Raw genomic sequence first — 16,764 nt, 5'->3', positions numbered from 1 at the left:
AGCTAAAGACCTTTATGAGCGGAAAAGGAATGGATATTGTGTCCGTTCCCGTTCCCGCTGCCGCTGCCACTATATTCATTGTGTTTCTTATAGATGAGAAGAAGTTCCTAAGGCTGTAATATATCCCTAGTCAAAGCCAAATGCAGGTCGTAGATCTCACTATGATGGAGAACTATCCGATGTGATGTGCATGTGCATTTGTATACACCACGGAATTCGAAGTGGCTGAACTGTCGACGTCTCTCGTTCATATAACCTCAGTTACAGTCTTCTTATTTCAAGAACAAGGTGTGAGCCGGATGCTTCATCCCTCTCATCCTTCCCGTCTTCTCAAGTATAAAAGAACATTCTCTCCCTCCCAATAGCAATGAATCCTTCCTCGCTCCTCCTGGGTAATTCCCACACCCTCTCCCCCATCCGGAAATAACATCTCGGAAATAACATCTTCAAAATCACTCTCCATCCCAGCTAGCCTCTCCAACTTCTCCACTTTTCTCTATTTCCTTCTTCAGTTGCACTTGCGTCGATCAGATTTCGCTCATTCTCGTTCGTGTAACCGATATGCAACAAAACACTTTGTCACTCGTCATCTTCACGTGATATTCGGTCATATACGACTAAATTAGGACAATGCCGGCTCCTTCGCATTCGCTAAATTTGGCGATGCTGATTGGATATACATTTGCTAGTAAGGAAATAAATGGGAAGGATAAATGAAGATATTCGTAAAAACGCCAATGGTAGTGGGTATGAAATAAAACGGTGTGGATATGGAAGGGAGGTAGAATGAGAATGAGGAGGCAAGGCAAGAAAGGGATATGGCATTTATTTTCCTCCTATTTTTGTTTGCATACATAGAAACTAGTAGGTAGACTTATTAGCAAAGGAGCAATTGTAGTATTGTACAGTATGCTGTGCTTCACCATTCACGGATACCCGCATGCATGAACTGCTCGCACAAATCTGAAAGTTTACAGATCCCATGCAGATACCCTCAGCTGAAGAACCATCCCCCTCTCAATCAAACCTAAAAACCCATCTGTTTCGGCGTTTCCACCAGCCTAGGACACATTGGCTTAGCCACTTCCCAAATAGAGCCATTAGACTCCACGTAGCTCAAATAAACGAATGCGAAATGCATTTCGATGTGCAACAAAAAAAGTTGAAACAACATTTCCATTCATATGATACGCTGAAAAATATCAATGCTAAGTTGACACGAATCTTGTATTCGCAGTAGAGTACAATTATCCATATATGACCCACATATGACTGCAATATTTCAAGATGTAGTGGCCTGGACCAGTGATAGGTATTTCTTTTCCAATAAAATAAAATGAACAGTCGCATAGTCCTTATTAAACTAATCCGAATCGCTATCAGGGTCCGAGTCAGGGAACCCATTAAAGGTGCCTTCTTCATCTGAATCTTCCAATGAGACTTTCGACCCCTGAGATGATTTCCCTGAATCTTCCTCTTCTTCCTCTTCATCGTCCTCGTCATCTTTAACACCGAAAGCACCGCTGATATCCCATCGATCGCCTTTTGCGTTTTTGCTAACGTATTTGACGAATTTCAACACACCACTATCTCTCAAAACAATGCTCATCTTATTCCACGAAGCCGGCATTGTGAAAAGTACTCCATCATCTTCTTCCTCTCCTGCAGCTTTATAAATTGCTGCATCTTCGTCATTCTCATCATCGCCTGCCATGAACACTAAATGACCTCCAACATCATCTTCTTCCTCAGGTTCTGGCGTAGGTTCCTTCTTGGGCTCTGGTGCCTTTTTCTTGCCATTTGACTTTTCTTTGCCCTTTGATTTCTTGGATTTTGGTTTAGGCTCTTCCTCCTCCTCCTCCTCCTCCTCCTCTTCCCCCTCCTCATCGTTATCCCCATTATCTTCATTTTCTTCGTCATCATTAGCATCGTCGCCCCATCCAGTTGTGGGCGTCAATCCCAAGTCAACCTCTAATCTTGGCTCTCCTTCGTAATTCTTTGCAAGAGCATAATCTGAACCTTTGCGAAACCTGCGTGCCAAAAGATCATAATTCTCAACCTGACATGATGTAGCAATCTCAAGCCATTTGCGGAATTGAGGACTTGGAAGTAGAACATTGAGAATTTCTTCAATTGGGCTCAATTCTTTTTGACCATCTGAAACTTCACTGGATGGCTTTTGATAAAGGAAACGATGTTTGTGAGGTGGCTTAGCAACCTTCCAAGAACCTTTCTCGATTTCGACGCTGCTATCTGGCAGACCTGCAGCTTCTTGTGCTTCGACATATTCTCGTACCTTGGTTAAGAATTTGACAGATAGAAGACCATCAAGAGTAACGTTTGACTCCTCCTCGAAGCGTTCGGCAATTTGCTCCAAGGTATCCGGTGTCAAGTAGGTGGGGGCCATATATTTGAGTAAGAAGTCCAAATCTGCCTCTTCAAGACCATTCTCATCAGCATCATCGGCCGTAGATTCCGTCACAGTGACTGGCTCTTCCTTCGGGAAGTCATATTTATCTGGGTTGCCCTGCAATTGCATCAAACTGCTATTCTTCCCCCATTTTTCTTCAGCCCCCTTAACGTATCCTTCTTCCCCAATTTGGGGAATATGAAACCATCCACTAACAGCCATCCTAACTCTGCCACCATCTTTCTCCAATTCTTCTTTGTTTGCGGCATGATATACCTCTTCAACATCGTGGAAACTCTGACCTGGTTGAACAGCAAAGAAACTCAATTGATTCCATGCCGGTGGAATAATCTTCGAGGTGTCAGGACTAGGAGTAACAGTTTTCACACCATCATCCTCGAACTCTTTAGTAGGGAACAACCTTAAAGCTCCACCCCATTCTTCCTTCCAAGCCACATCCGGATCAGTCAAATATAAAATATAGCTGACTTTCCGACTTCCAATCACATCATCGTGACACAAGAGATGACAACCCGGAGTATAAACGTTGATAGCCATATCTGTTTTCCTCCCGCTCAATTCTCCAGAGCCTGTAATCTTCGCAACATATTTTCGAAACGAAGACGAGTACAATGCATCTCGTAGCCTGAGCAAAGAAGGCAATTTTTCCAGCGCACCATCATCCAACCCATCCAGATTTGCCAAGTCTCCAGATTGATGAATTTTATAGATATCCGTTTCCTTGGGTGTGAAATGCACATTTTCTCGGATTTCGTTGCGAACGGCGCGGAGCAGAGCATCGTCAATCAATGGGCTGATAACTTGATGTTTATATGGTTCCGAGCTGGCATATTCTTTGGTATATTTCTTGAGGACCTCTTTATCGAAAAGACCTTTTCTGAAAGACTTCCTTGCATCTTCATCCGACAATGCTGTTACAACAAGATTGGGTCAGTTTGTGTGGCAGATGAAGAATAGGTGCCGGAAAAACATACCTTTCTTTGCACGTTTCTTCAAGATGCTTTTGCCATTCTGCCCATTAGACTGAGTGTCTGCCTTGCGCTTCATCTTGAATATTGTAATAATTTGTTGACGAGAGATATGAGAATAACAATTCGTGCTTGGGAAAATAAAAAGATTTTCGGGATTATCAGCTCATAATAAATTTGAAGCTTGCTTCTCCAATGACGATTTTGCCAGGGCGGTGAATCTATTTTCTATGGGGCCATCAGCTCGAAAGGCTGAGGTTGGACTTAGAATATATAACGATTTTTGGGACTTGCACAACCTCACTGGTATATTGATCACAAGTATCTACCATAAAAAGATTTGAATCTACGCGCTGTGGATGCATTGCAGGAAGGTCTTCTCGCTATGAGAATCGTCTCAAGTTTGAGATTGGATATCAATACCTCCATCAGTACTCCTGCATTGTGTCAGGAAAAGCAGTGAGCAGATACCTCATGTCAATTGGCTTGCGAGATTCAACGATTTTGATAGATTGGCCAGTGTGGAAGCGCAAGCTCCTCGAGACTGCATTCGGGTTATTTGCGTCCGCTATTTCTGAAGAGGAAGCTCGATTGGGCAATCCTTGATTTTGGCCCCTCCACCCCACGTTGCTATCCATGCCGATGATAACCATGTTATCGTGAAGTCATAAGGACATGTCAACAATCTTCTTGCTATTCCAAGTCACTTCTTCTACTTTCACATCTACAAGACCAACTATTCAAAGCATAATACAACGACAATGAGCTCCTTCGATATCACAGCTACAAGAAAGTGCTTCCCATCATTGGACAAGAAGCAAGTGTACCTTGACAATGCCGGTGGTAGTCAGACCTTAGGGACTGTTATAGACAGGTATAGTGCACCTATCTACCGAATTGCCTTATTCTATGGGATGTACAATAGATAATCTTACACGTATAAAGCATCTATGATTACCTCATCAATTCCAATGTTCAACTCGGTGGTTCATACAATGTGGGCAAGAAAGCAAATACAAGTTACTCTGCAGGATATGAAGCAGCGGCAAAATACATCAATGCACCCCCATCTAATATTGGTAATTTTGTTCTCCTCATTCTCCTCGCATGTTGAGTGATCTGATCTTTGACGTTACCTCTTAGTCCTCGGTTCAAGCACAACTCAGAATTTCCGAAACCTTTCTCAAGCTTTTGACTTTCCACCGGATTCTGAGTTGATCATATCATCTATTGATCATGAATCCAACATTGCCTCCTGGGTCGCTCTCGCTGCATCTCAAAAGTTTACTATCAAATGGTGGACTCCACCTGCGTCAAGTAACCCAATTCTGACTCCTGAATCACTGTGTGTTTAAATCTCCTTTGGTTTCGTATTTGCAAATATCAACCCCTGGCTGCATATCTTGTTCCGCCTTTTGTACTCCCCTTGCTGCGCAATAGACGCCATCAGCATCTACCTTTGTGATCCATTCCGATTAGACAGCTGATTGATTTGCATTCTAGTCGCCCCCTTCTCTCCTCCAAGACCGCTCTTGTAACCCTCACTCACGCCTCCAACATTCTCGGTACCATCCACGACATCCGCGGCAGTAAGTGATCTCATTCTTTCACACGGCACTCTACAACCTAATCTCGACTTGATTGCATATCCCCTAACCCAACCCAACTCCTTTTCCAAGTCCTCCCAATTCCCATTTTCTACCCACTAAACTCCCCTCCAGTCTCCGACGTCGTGCATACCATCCCAGGTGCACTCCTCTGTGTCGACGGCGTAGCCTACTCTCCTCACCGTCCCCTCGATGTCCAAGCCCTAGGCGTAGACTTCTACGCCTTCAGCTGGTACAAAGTCTACGGCCCTCACATTTCCCTCCTCTATGCCTCTCCTTCCGCCCTCTCCTCTCTAAAATCCCTCGGCCATTTCTTCAACCCGAGCAACACCCTCGCCGATAAACTCGCTCTCGCAGGCTCAAATTACGAGCTCACAGGCTCAATCCCAAGAGTTGTCGAGTATTTCGAAACCCAATCTTGGGAGGCAATTTCTCTTCATGAAGAAACGCTTCAGAAAACTCTCCTTCAATATCTTCTATCTAGATCTGAGATCCAGATTCTTGGCGAACAATCTTGGGATACGAAAAAGAGAGTTTGTACGATCAGCTTCCTCGTACAAGGGTTTGGAAGTCGAGAATTCGTGGAAAAGGTAGATGAGAAAAGCACGGGGGAAGTGGGGATTAGATGGGGAATGTTTTATAGTAATCGATTGTGTAAAGACGTGTTGGGATGTGGAGATCAGGGAGTGGTGAGAGTTAGTTTCGTGCATTACAATAGTTGTAAGTTCTTGCTTTGATTTTGTCTTGGTTGGGGAGAAATAGTGGTGCTAACATATGTGGCTTTAGTGGAGGAAGTAAATCGCTTGATTGGAATCTTTGATGAGATCCTGGGGAAGGCATAAATATATGCACGTACATACACGAGGAAAACAGTTGATTGTGCTTGCATGCTAGCTAAATAACAAATTCAAAGAACTCGATATCAAAATCCACTGAAATACCAAGCATTAATACCTTACCACTGTTTCCTACTTCCAATCTCCATAAACCTCATTAACATAAATATCCAGTTGCAGATTCCAAATTCAAGTCCAGGGTATAGTACTCCGTGCCATTTCATTTGACCCATTCATTGCACAGAAGCTTTCTTCCCTTGTCTTCCCGATTACCGATACCAAATCATTCACAGACACGAAAGAGGAACAAAACGTGCGCAAAAAAATATCAACCTCGTCCCCAGAACATTCCATTATTTCTCTTCGGTGGTCTGAATTTCCCAAAGGTTTGCTCCAATTCTTCTTCCGACCAGCGACGAAAAGGTTCGGTGCCTATGTATTCACCACTGTGACCTCGAGCGAAATGTTTTGTGTACCTTGTAGAAATTTGTTAATCAGTGGTTCATAGTCCAAGATTGGCACTCTGAAAATAGCAAGGAAAATGAAGCATGACTTAAGAACGATTCACATACTCTTTCTTCGGCATGTAGACTACCTTTGTCAACGTCTTTTCCTTATGATCTCCACCATTTTTGCCTTTGTCTTTCTTCTTCTTCACGAGTCTTGAGACTAAACCTGTTCTATTTTTCTGTGTAATGGTATCGTTATGGCTATTGTCTGAGCCAGAAGAATCACGTCTTTCGGCAGGAATAACATCGACGACGATGGCGGGGATGATAGAATCTTCGCTTACAGGGGCGCTGTGAAAGGAGGGGGCCGCATACATATGTTCAGAGTAAGTATGTGAGGCATAAGGAGAAGTTGAGAGGGCGGAGATGCGATGGGAGTGAGAAAGAAGAGGCTCATTGTCGGAGCTAGTGATAGGGAGATGTTGTTAGTTTGAAAGATAAAGTACGTGTGAGAGAAAAGGAAATTTGAAGATTTGCGTCATGGAAGTGTGCAGTGGGTTCTTTCTTCCACCCAAAGAAGTTCTGATTCATGACGATATCGAACATGAGCAGAGAAGATCGTGCCTTTGGTAAGGCGAAATATGAAGGAGAATGGAAGTGAGCGCTTACTCATAGAGATTGACGGAAGGATATGCAGCGGAACTGTAACGTTGATACGGCACAGCGAGGTCGGCTGGGTATCGATAGTATAGAAGCATTGGGGCGGCAGCCATCATGGTGGATGAATCAAACGATTATCAAGAACACTGGCGAACGCCTTTAAATAAGTAGAAAAGAGGTTTCTGGTAGGACTCTGGTAGGACTCTGGTAGGACTCCCTACAATGAAGAGGCCGACAACGGTGCCGGAAGCTTGAAGACTTTTCAAAATGACCTGGATGAAGAGGCGGTTGAGCAATTTATGCCCTCATCCGAGATCACATTGTACGACTGGGTGGCCACGATTTTCCACTGCCTCGAGGTACTTTTGCCGGTTTGTTTGATCGATCGATAAAGAATATATGATCAATCACAACATGTCAATACAAACATGAGGTTATTGAAGTTATAGTGACAATTCGTATTCCCCGAAATGTGAGGAAGACAAGATACACAAGAAATCACTCAGAGTCTAGATGTATGAAATCAAGGTTTAGAGAGGGTTTGGTGTATATGGGAAGGTTTTGTTGACCGGTAATCGGAATTCCGAATGTTTATATTTGTATTTGTGCCCAGGTGAGACAAGAGAGAGTTGCTTAACTTGTATTTCCCCGCATCTCTTATCTCTTATCTTAGCGTGTGATTTGTGGATTGATGACGGCATAATCTCTTCTAACTTCAGCCCAATAACCGATATTCCTAATATACACACATCTCTATTTTATATACACACTCTTATTCTGCTATTTCGATTATTTTAAAATTTAATAATAATTTCAATTTCATGAAATATGAAGCTGGTAATTGAAATGATATATAAGAAAATCTAATATTATTGAATAGCTGTAAGAATTGTAATTAGTTGTAATCATATTGAATTCCTATTTGAAATCTAGTTTAAACTATCTCGAGAGATCTCTAACAACTTTCATGTGATCCTAGAGACAGCTCCTATAATATAAACTCTTTACATAGCTTTATTCATAACTGAAAATAATTCTATTAATTATTACGAACTTACTTCCAGAAATATTCAGAAGTTATGTCGCTAAGCTAAGTAGCCCAAAAGACAACCCCGAGATAGCGTGGCTATATACATATTGGAGTCGGGTGCTGACTCATGAACTGGTTATCAGGAGTCAGGTGGTTGGGTATTGTCTTTGGATCGCAGTATCCCTCTGGAGATCAGCTGTTAACCACAATATCTTGAGCTCGGGATGGTCTCGGGTACCTAGCTCCCATTAGGGTATCCACTAGTTCCGCGATATGGACCATGGGAAAACTTGACCTGTTTCCAACTGTATCATAAGAGAGGCCATCTGAGAGCGATATTGAAGAGAGATATATAGAGTTCGCTATCTTAACAGCGGTTCTTGTTAAAAATCCCTTGGTACGTGGGTCTGTGTTGTAAACAGCATCAAGATACTTGGCACTTGCCCAATTATCTTTACTCGAGAAAGCAGTGATGGCCCCACTACCACCTAAATAATCCTCGGCGCAAAAGACAATACGCTGATGGGGATAGCGGTCAGGAGTGACGTTAGCATCGTAGAGGACGGATGTATAGTTCGATGGCAAGTTCGAGATTGTGATGGGTGTCGGAACAGGAGAGTGAGATTTGGTGTCAAAAGTGACGAAAGCGCCTCGCTGAACATCGATGATAAGGAGATTTCTTTGTGAAGGTAGGAAGACCAGGCCAAAGTAGAGGTATGGCGAAGCTGTCGCGTATTTTGTCGTTTCGTTTGACATGAAAAATGGTGTTACCATACCATTAGGAGCGATTTTAGCAATACTATAGCCACTAAAACTTGCTGGAGCATAGCTGTTGCCATTGCTATCCTCAGCAATGTCCTGGAATCCAGCAGTGACGTGTCCGAAGGTACTTTTGTACTGTTCCTGGAAAGGTGCCAGGTCTGCGATATAGACTGCTTCCATCGCTGCTGTGTCCCACTTTATCACTTCTGCGGACCAGAAAGATCTACGCCATTGGCTTCGAAGGCAAGGCCACTGGTTGCGGTAAAGAACATAGCGCCACTGTGAACATCACAATCAACGCCTGCCATGTGATAAGGCTTGGTATGAGTAATCTCCGGAAAGGTCAGAACTTGATGGTCGGCAGTAAATTGATCATAAACCGCAACCGATGTGTTGTAAATCGAACTGGAAGAATGTCATGTAAGTCAAGTTGTACTACCAGTTCTGAGAATTAATAAGAACTTGCCTTAAATAGAGCTTACATCGGACTGGATTAAAAGCTAAATTTTCAGGATATAGCTGAAAAATATCGAAGGAAAAGCTTCCGTTGATGGATGGACACCTCTCATTTCGAGGCCGGGAATGACCAACTGTAGCCGCATCTGCTACGGCAGACAGACTCAAAGCGACAGAAATAGCGGTGGTCCAATATATTTGGAAGGTTTGATGTATGTATGAAGTAGATTTGTTGGAGAGGTAATAAGACAACTTTTAAAGCATGTGTTTTGAGGGAGAAATTCCATGCTGAATATATTGTTAATAGTGTTAATCTCTAGGTTAATAGACTAACACTAACCAGTAAACATTTTGAAGGTTTCTTCCCAGTGCCTTATAAGCATATAGAGACCGGATTGGATGTGAATAGGATCAAAATAAAGAGGTTTGAAATAGAATAGGATTGGTTCGGTTTTCTTTTTTGGGATCGCAGGAATTAATTGTTATACATTTACAGCCTTGATATTTCTAATTTTGATAATAATAATATAATTAGCTACTCTACTATTATTCAATCGCCTAAGTATCTAATAAGACTGAACAACACAAGAATAAACATAAGTCCTAAAAAGTATGAAAAATAACTCCGAATAGCGTGAGTAAGCTCGTTAATATTCTTAGCCCCGAAGGGCCGAGAAAAAGCTCGTTTATTTATAATCGTTTTCAGATATTCAGATATTACCCTCTTAACACACAAACCTTCACAGTAGTTTGCTGTAAGAGTCGCTCCGCTCGTCGGGAGAAGTGATGATTATACTAAGAATGGGACACCGCGATGTTTCCGTGTTCGCGTTGTGGGACTCAATGCAGGGTCTGCAATACGATCTATATTCATTTGGAGCAAACTCAAAACATGCATATGATTAGGTAATAATCAAAGAAACAAAATCTTTAAACCTTAGCAATGGTATCCGGACATTTCTGTGAGTCCGGGTGTAGCCCTGACTGCAAAAATCATTGTATAAATGGAGGAACGGCGAAGTGTAGGAAAAACTCTCATCCACAGCAGCATCGCTTCACTATATTCCACGTGAAAATCCAACTGTAGTTGCTTGACACTTAAAGTAGGCGTTAAAATTGGAAAAGACTTCGAAGCCCCCAGACCATGGTTCAAATCTTCCACAAGGCCGTACAGGCCTGGTTGCTCATGGCTGTTCTCATCCAAGCTGCACCAACAGATGTGCCGCATAGAAGTCCTCGGCAAGACCTTTCGGGTCCTGGCTCAACGAACTGTACCAGCGATACCCGCTTAATGCGACGAGAATGGTATGTCTTTTTCTGGATTCTAGATGCGAGAACGCTTATTGACAACATTACAGGGGCAACATATCTGTAGAAGAACGCCTGGCCTATATCAATAGCGTTAAATGTTTGATGAAAGCCCCATCTCGAATTCCCGAAGGAATAGCACCAGGAGCTCAGAGCCATTACGACGACTTCGTTGCAACGCATATCAATCGCACTGCCAACGTACACTTGAATGGAGCTTTTCTCCCCTTCCACCGCGAATACATCTATCTCTTCGAAAAGACTCTTCGCACAGAATGTGGCTACCGATACGCCCTCCCTTACATCGAGTGGTCCAGGTGGGCTACTGACCTTGCCGGCTCCCCTATCTTCGATGGCAGTGAAACCTCACTCGGCGGTGATGGAGTCTTCAGCCCGAACGCCTCTGTTCCGGTGGTTCCAGGAACCAATAATACGCTAGCGAATGGAAATGGTGGTGGTTGTGTAGTCACCGGTCCTTTCACCAACTACACTCCGTCTTTCCAGTTGTTCCCTCAGGTTGCCAGTTTTAGCAATTTGCCAGTTCTGAAAGATCCTTTAGGCTACTACCCACACTGCTTGATCCGAAACCTGAACAACGCAATCGCGACAGCGACGTACTCAGACCCGGCGAGCATTACCAACATAACTTCAGCCACCGACTACACGTCTATGGAAGCGGCATACAACAGCGGCGGTGCCAACGGCATCTACGATCTAGGAGTTCACGGTGGCGGTCACTACTCAATTGGTCCGCAACTGTGGGATTTCTGGGCAAGTCCCTCCGATCCAGTATTCTGGCTGCACCACAGTTTCGTCGACAAAAACTATGCTGTTTGGCAGGATGGTGATTATGCCACACGTGTAACTGGAGAAACGGCTGTTTCCGGCACTGACGCTTTTTTTGATGACCCATCCGGCAACAAAGTCACGCTTGATTACATTGTGGATGTGGGGTTCCTAGCAGCGGCCAAGCCTGTTAGGGAAATTCTCGATGTTTCTGGTGGAGACTACTGCTACGGATACGAGTAAGCGTTGAGTTAGATCAAGAACAGCAGTGCCACAAACAAGCACATCATCTTAACTCCTCACTCTCTACGGATTCTTTTGGTGATCATTACTAGTGATAACCCTACCTCTTATGCCGGGCGTGTTTTATATTATAAAATGCATTCTCAGGCCCCTGTAGGGTTTATACTAGCCCGCTCATTCCATTTCCAATCACGAAAAACAAAACAACAAAAAAAAAAAAGTTTTCATTTCATTACATCTCTCATCATTCTTTAATATATTTTCATCTTATCTCATATTATTTTCATCTAGCATAGCAATCGATTTTATAAGGAAAAAAAAAAAAAGAATCAAAAAAATATTTTCATTTTATATCATCTCTTATCATTCTTTAGTACATTATTATCTTATTTTATCTTATTTTCATCTAGTATAGCAATCGATTTGATATATAATTGTTGGAAAATATATGATATAGTTCATTATTACGAGAGCTGTCTCTAGAATTATATAGAAGCATTTAGAGATCCCTTAAAATGTTTATACTAGACTTTAATGTTACAACGGATTAGTAACAGGCTGAACAATAACGAGCATTATAGGTTATAATAGTTGTATATATAGTAGGGACGTGTATGTATTAGGAATATCGGTTACTTTAAGTGCCTGATATTTCAGTTGCTTACTGAGGTGAGCTCTCAGTGAGGGGACGAGTACGGATATAAACAAATACCCCCACCATAAATACAACGTTGTCTGACGTACTTTCAAGATCCCAATCTGCAGGACTTATTTATAATTTCTTACTCTTTCTGCCATTATATCTACCGAAAGATTATTATCAAAATGTCGCCTCAAGCTATTATCGCTCCATCTATTTTGTCTGCAGATTTTGCAGAATTAGGGAAAGCATGCTCTGATACAATCGGCCAAGGAGCAGATTGGCTCCATGTACTTAATACCAAACCTCTCAATGTTGAAACCATGCTAACCGGTGATTTTGTGATCTGCAGGTAGATATTATGGACGGGCACTTTGTGCCAAACATTACTTTCGGTGCACCCGTCGTTACGAAGATCAGAAGCCATGTCGATCGACCAACAGCCAAACACGGAAAGGGAACATTCGATTGCCATATGATGATTGCTGAGCCAAAGAAATGGGTAAAGGAATTTCAAAAGGCCGGGTGCGATCTTTACTGCTTTCATTACGAAGCTGCAATTTCAAGCACTGCAGCAGAAAGTCCGGAATCAACGAGCGAGTCGAAGACAAACCCAAAAGAATTGATCAGATATATTCATGACAATGGAATGTTGGCAGGAATAGCGATTAAACCAGATACAAAGGTCGATGTGCTGTGGGATATTCTTGAGAACCCAGAAGAAAAGGAAAGACCAGATGTGAGCATTTCATAAAGTAAATATAAGAGAACGAATCGCTGATGATTGTAGATGGTGTTGATCATGACGGTCCACCCCGGTTTTGGCGGACAAAAGTTTATGGCATCTGAATTACCTAAGGTCGCCGAACTCAGGAAACGATACCCAGACCTCAACATCGAAGTTGATGGTGGATTGGGTCCTGGAACAATTGATCAAGCCGCAGATGCTGGCGCAAATGTGATTGTTGCAGGCAGTGCTGTTTTTGGAGCCAAGGACCCCTCTGAAGTTATTGCCAAGCTGAGACAGGCTGTTGATAGCAGAAGGGAGAAGTTGTAATGACAATGCAATGTGACATACAAGTGCGTACACGGCGGCAAGAACGGGACATGGACGGATACGTAGAAGTCCATATATGTGTTCAGTCGCACCGCACGCACCAAAACCCTAGAGCAGGCGGATGTGAATATAGAAAAATAGAGATAGATTCCCGCTCATGTGCGTCCAATGTAACGTCCAACCTCAAGAAATTTAACAAAAGGAGTTCCACATAAGAATGCCATGCATCGCAAATCCCTTCGGCTTCGAAGAAAGGGAGTTGAAGGGAATAGTCTCACAGTCAAATACCAGTTTTGAACATCCACTTGAAGCAAAATCAGTATAGAGATTCCGAGAGTTCGCCGGCTGATGACTTGTGCCCCCTCATCATTGGCTGCTTGTGTCGATTTGCTAAATTTAGCGTGGACCCGAGAACATGGGGATGCGGATGTGCCAGAATGAAAGTTGCGGGGTGAAGAACGGATTTCACAGTCGGCAGTTTTGAAGCTTCAACTATAATTGAACTCGATGTCGCTGTCAATTTTATATCGAAGTTCTCTATATTTCAATTGAGGTGTGCACAATTGAACAACAATCTTTTTACTAGTAGTGTCGCGAAAGACCCCAGAAGCTACTCTTACCATTTTTCCCGGTGTTCAAATCTTGCATCGGACCCTGCAGCACATCTTTCCGGCAAAAGAACCGGTGATTGATCGTCGTTCTAGTACACAATGACCGTTGTCGACTTTCTTCTCACGCCGTATACGATTCCAATCGCATTGGTGCTCTTCTTTGCTGTTCCGTACTTCACATCCAACACAGCTATTAGAGATGTCCCAGGGCCTTTCGCAGCGAAATTCACAAGATTGTGGCTACTGCTACAAGCTCGATTGGGATACCGATATCTGAGTGTTCATGATGCTCATGCCAAATATGGCAAGATGGTGAGGATTCAACCGGATCATGTCAGTATCGCAGATGATGCTGCTATCCAGCAAGTTTATGGTCATGGCAATGGGTTCTTGAAGTCGTAAGTCTCTGGTTGGTCTGTGAAAAAATCCAATTGCTAATTCGGTTCGGTGCAGAGATTACTATGATGCTTTTGTCTCTATCCAGAGAGGTCTATTCAATACTCGAGATCGTGTCGAACATACGAGAAAGCGCAAGACTATTTCGCATACTTTTTCGACAAAGAGCATTGGCCAGTTCGAACAATACATGCATGGAAACTTGGATTTGTTTGTGAATCGATGGGATACATTGTCAGATAATGCTCATGGCCAATTCGCAAAGATTGATTGTCTTCACGTATGTCTAATTCTTCACTACAAGCTTTCTCGTCATATACTAACAAGTTTGCTTTTGTAGTGGTTCAACTATCTTGCCTTTGATATTATTGGCGACCTTGCATTTGGAGCTCCATTCGGCATGCTTGAAAAGGGAAAGGATATCACGGAAATTAGAAAAACACCTGATGCGCCAATCACTTATGCCCCTGCTGTCGAGGTTCTGAATCGTCGAGGTGAAGTTTCCGGTACACTTGGTTGTCTACCACAACTCAAGCCATATGCCAAATACCTCCCAGACCCTTTCTTTAGCCAAGGTCTTGCTGCGGTAGAAAACTTAGCTGGCATTGCTGTTGCTCGTGTGGGCCAACGTCTTGATCGTGAGAAAGAAGATGGCCGCGTTGACTTACTCGCAAGACTCATGGAAGGAAAAGACGAGACAGGTGCCAAACTTGGCCGCGCAGAATTGACCGCAGAGGCTCTCACTCAACTCATCGCTGGCTCAGATACCACATCCAACACATCTTGTGCAATTCTCTACTGGATTTGCAAAACTCCAGGTGTCCTTCAAAAGCTTCAAAATGAGTTAGACGATGCTATTCCTGCAGGCGTCGATGTCCCTACTTTCGACATGGTAAAGAATTTGAAATACATGAATAATGTCATTCAAGAAACCCTCCGTATCCACTCTACCTCTTCCCTTGGCCTTCCGCGTATTGTCCCCCCTGGAGGAGCAGAAGTATGCGGAAAATTCTTCCCCGGCTACACTGTTCTTTCCGTACCAGCTTATACTATTCATCACTCTAAAGAAATCTGGGGAAGTGACGCAGATGAATTTGTACCAGACAGATGGTACAACTTGACGGAGAGACAAAAGAATGCTTTCATTCCATTCAGTTATGGACCAAGAAGTTGTGTCGGAAGAAATGTGGCAGAAATGGAATTAGCACTTATTGTTGCGACGACATTCAGAAGATATGAATTTGATTTGTACCAGGATGTATTGGAGACGAGTGAGGGATTTTTGAGAAAGCCGCTCGAGTGCATGGTGGGGATTAAGAAGAGGGCAAATATTTGATGAGATGTGTGGCACGAGGGGTTCGTGTATGTTTAGCTTTTTTGTCTTGCATTTGGATAAGATAGAGTATCATTTGGTGTATATTATTGGGATATTGTATTCATTCACGAACATTGAAGAGATCTTGGTGGAAGTCATTTGCTTACATGCGTGCAATTGTTTTGTCCATAAACACCCAAATCACATCAAAATTATTTATATAAACACAAATATTCCATCCACACCACGTAAATCACCACGATACACTCATTACAACTCTCCTGCAACCTAATTCCTCCTTAACTTCATACACATACATACATAAACGCACCCCTTTCCAATTGACCCCAAAATCACTCTCAAAAATCTGAATTGGTATATGATTTTAAAAAGCCTAACTCCCCACATCAAACATACATCCGAATTAGTGTAGGGGTTAACATAACTCGCTTTCATCATCACATGATTTCACAACCATGTGATCTGGAGCCGAGTAGCCCCGGGTTCGATTCCCGGATTCGGAAGATTTGATTTTTAATTTTTTTTTTGGTTGGTTGGTTGAAAGAGGGAAGAGGAGAGGTGAGAGATAATACTATGTATGGATGGATGGATGAATTGAAAGGATTCATTTTGAGGTTTCGTTCTGGGTTTGAGAATTTAGAGGGCTCGAGGAGAGGTTCTTGCAAAGTTTTGTCTGTGCGTGCGATGGGATCCGCATTATAATGGATCTGTGCCGTGTGTGGTGAGGGGCGAGGGGGGCACCGATTAATGCTTGATGAGGGTTTAAGCCTAGGTGTATGGATATTGTAGGGCTTTCTTTAAGCGTCGATTCTTCGTTCTGCTGTTGAAAAATGATGATTAGACTTACGAAGTCTAATCATTTTCTTGAATGAACTGACTTAGATTCGTCTCATTCCAAGTACGACACTAGACACAATACCATTGCGTCCGAATAGTTCCCTGAGAAATTTCTCTTTACCAATATCTTTGAAAAAACGAGAGGATCGTGGAGAAGTGGATATCAAGGACGACTTTTGCTAGTGAAAGGGAAGAACAGAATTCTTGTAGGAAAAGTGGGGTGAAGATGGACTCCGGGGAAAGCTTGATAAGATTTGAAAAGAACTATTGCCATGGCTGGACAAAAGCTCAAATTTAAACACCTCCCCATTCCGGATCTAATAAGCATAGAACTCGGTTTGGATCTATGTT

At 42.9% G+C, this 16,764-nt stretch overlaps 7 protein-coding genes across 7 annotated transcripts; 4 read left to right on the top strand and 3 right to left on the bottom strand.

The window, feature by feature from the left end:
* Positions 1-817: 817 nt before the first annotated feature.
* On the bottom strand, positions 818-3,553 carry Bctpa1. The gene is made up of 2 exons (XM_001558841.2): positions 3,406-3,553; positions 818-3,342 (listed from the first exon to the last, which is right to left on the bottom strand). Exons 1-2 carry the CDS (start codon positions 3,476-3,478, stop codon positions 1,364-1,366), a joined length of 2,052 nt encoding a protein of 683 aa, XP_001558891.1. The 5' UTR covers positions 3,479-3,553; the 3' UTR covers positions 818-1,363.
* A 352-nt stretch (positions 3,554-3,905) lies between these two features.
* Positions 3,906-5,983, top strand: BCIN_02g02150 (hypothetical protein). The gene is made up of 6 exons (XM_001558842.2): positions 3,906-4,273; positions 4,345-4,478; positions 4,543-4,744; positions 4,903-4,988; positions 5,121-5,726; positions 5,793-5,983. The coding sequence occupies exons 1-6, from the start codon at positions 4,161-4,163 to the stop codon at positions 5,846-5,848; spliced, it is 1,197 nt and encodes a 398-aa protein (XP_001558892.1). The 5' UTR covers positions 3,906-4,160; the 3' UTR covers positions 5,849-5,983.
* Positions 5,984-6,009: 26 nt separating this feature from the next.
* On the bottom strand, positions 6,010-7,536 carry BCIN_02g02140 (hypothetical protein). The gene is made up of 3 exons (XM_001558843.2): positions 6,961-7,536; positions 6,415-6,756; positions 6,010-6,318 (listed from the first exon to the last, which is right to left on the bottom strand). Exons 1-3 carry the CDS (start codon positions 7,065-7,067, stop codon positions 6,171-6,173), a joined length of 597 nt encoding a protein of 198 aa, XP_001558893.2. The 5' UTR covers positions 7,068-7,536; the 3' UTR covers positions 6,010-6,170.
* Positions 7,537-7,988: 452 nt separating this feature from the next.
* On the bottom strand, positions 7,989-9,145 carry BCIN_02g02130 (hypothetical protein). Its single transcript, XM_001558844.2, has one exon. The coding sequence runs from the start codon at positions 8,921-8,923 to the stop codon at positions 8,174-8,176; it is 750 nt and encodes a 249-aa protein (XP_001558894.1). The 5' UTR covers positions 8,924-9,145; the 3' UTR covers positions 7,989-8,173.
* Positions 9,146-9,733: 588 nt separating this feature from the next.
* On the top strand, positions 9,734-11,846 carry BCIN_02g02120 (hypothetical protein). Its single transcript, XM_024691174.1, has 2 exons — positions 9,734-10,504; positions 10,558-11,846. The coding sequence occupies exons 1-2, from the start codon at positions 10,344-10,346 to the stop codon at positions 11,534-11,536; spliced, it is 1,140 nt and encodes a 379-aa protein (XP_024546944.1). The 5' UTR covers positions 9,734-10,343; the 3' UTR covers positions 11,537-11,846.
* A 306-nt stretch (positions 11,847-12,152) lies between these two features.
* Positions 12,153-13,465, top strand: Bcrpe1. The gene is made up of 3 exons (XM_024691173.1): positions 12,153-12,466; positions 12,529-12,915; positions 12,967-13,465. The coding sequence occupies exons 1-3, from the start codon at positions 12,362-12,364 to the stop codon at positions 13,231-13,233; spliced, it is 759 nt and encodes a 252-aa protein (XP_024546943.1). The 5' UTR covers positions 12,153-12,361; the 3' UTR covers positions 13,234-13,465.
* A 214-nt stretch (positions 13,466-13,679) lies between these two features.
* BCIN_02g02100 (hypothetical protein) lies at positions 13,680-15,797 on the top strand. The gene is made up of 3 exons (XM_001558846.2): positions 13,680-14,242; positions 14,298-14,520; positions 14,581-15,797. The coding sequence occupies exons 1-3, from the start codon at positions 13,944-13,946 to the stop codon at positions 15,574-15,576; spliced, it is 1,518 nt and encodes a 505-aa protein (XP_001558896.1). The 5' UTR covers positions 13,680-13,943; the 3' UTR covers positions 15,577-15,797.
* The last annotated feature ends 967 nt before the right edge of the window (positions 15,798-16,764 follow it).

The sequence above is a fragment of the Botrytis cinerea genome, chromosome 2, assembly GCF_000143535.2.
Source record: "Botrytis cinerea B05.10 chromosome 2, complete sequence".
NCBI lineage: Eukaryota > Fungi > Ascomycota > Leotiomycetes > Helotiales > Sclerotiniaceae > Botrytis > Botrytis cinerea.
The sequence above is the reverse complement of the archived record's forward strand: the minus strand, read 5'-3'. Positions and strand labels throughout refer to the sequence as shown.

Bases quoted from the DNA above. Each gene is read 5' to 3' on its own strand.
- Bctpa1 (XM_001558841.2), bottom strand. From the start codon at position 3,478: ATGAAGCGCAAGGCAGACACTCAGTCTAATGGGCAGAATGGCAAAAGC. The intron at 3,343-3,405 runs GTATGTTTTTCC...TTGTTGTAACAG, and splicing joins GAAGAAACGTGCAAAGAAAG to CATTGTCGGATGAAGATGCA.
- BCIN_02g02150 (XM_001558842.2), top strand. From the start codon at position 4,161: ATGAGCTCCTTCGATATCACAGCTACAAGAAAGTGCTTCCCATCATTG. The intron at 4,274-4,344 runs GTATAGTGCACC...ACACGTATAAAG, and splicing joins TTAGGGACTGTTATAGACAG to CATCTATGATTACCTCATCA. The intron at 4,745-4,902 runs GTGTGTTTAAAT...TTTGCATTCTAG, and splicing joins ATTCTGACTCCTGAATCACT to TCGCCCCCTTCTCTCCTCCA.
- BCIN_02g02140 (XM_001558843.2), bottom strand. From the start codon at position 7,067: ATGATGGCTGCCGCCCCAATGCTTCTATACTATCGATACCCAGCCGAC. The intron at 6,757-6,960 runs GTAAGCGCTCAC...CCCTATCACTAG, and splicing joins CCTTCCGTCAATCTCTATGA to CTCCGACAATGAGCCTCTTC. The intron at 6,319-6,414 runs GTATGTGAATCG...AATTTCTACAAG, and splicing joins GTCTACATGCCGAAGAAAGA to GTACACAAAACATTTCGCTC.
- BCIN_02g02130 (XM_001558844.2), bottom strand. From the start codon at position 8,923: ATGGAAGCAGTCTATATCGCAGACCTGGCACCTTTCCAGGAACAGTAC.
- BCIN_02g02120 (XM_024691174.1), top strand. From the start codon at position 10,344: ATGGTTCAAATCTTCCACAAGGCCGTACAGGCCTGGTTGCTCATGGCT. The intron at 10,505-10,557 runs GTATGTCTTTTT...ACAACATTACAG, and splicing joins CGCTTAATGCGACGAGAATG to GGGCAACATATCTGTAGAAG.
- Bcrpe1 (XM_024691173.1), top strand. From the start codon at position 12,362: ATGTCGCCTCAAGCTATTATCGCTCCATCTATTTTGTCTGCAGATTTT. The intron at 12,467-12,528 runs GTACTTAATACC...TGTGATCTGCAG, and splicing joins AAGGAGCAGATTGGCTCCAT to GTAGATATTATGGACGGGCA. The intron at 12,916-12,966 runs GTGAGCATTTCA...TGATGATTGTAG, and splicing joins AAGAAAAGGAAAGACCAGAT to ATGGTGTTGATCATGACGGT.
- BCIN_02g02100 (XM_001558846.2), top strand. From the start codon at position 13,944: ATGACCGTTGTCGACTTTCTTCTCACGCCGTATACGATTCCAATCGCA. The intron at 14,243-14,297 runs GTAAGTCTCTGG...GGTTCGGTGCAG, and splicing joins GGCAATGGGTTCTTGAAGTC to AGATTACTATGATGCTTTTG. The intron at 14,521-14,580 runs GTATGTCTAATT...TTGCTTTTGTAG, and splicing joins CAAAGATTGATTGTCTTCAC to TGGTTCAACTATCTTGCCTT.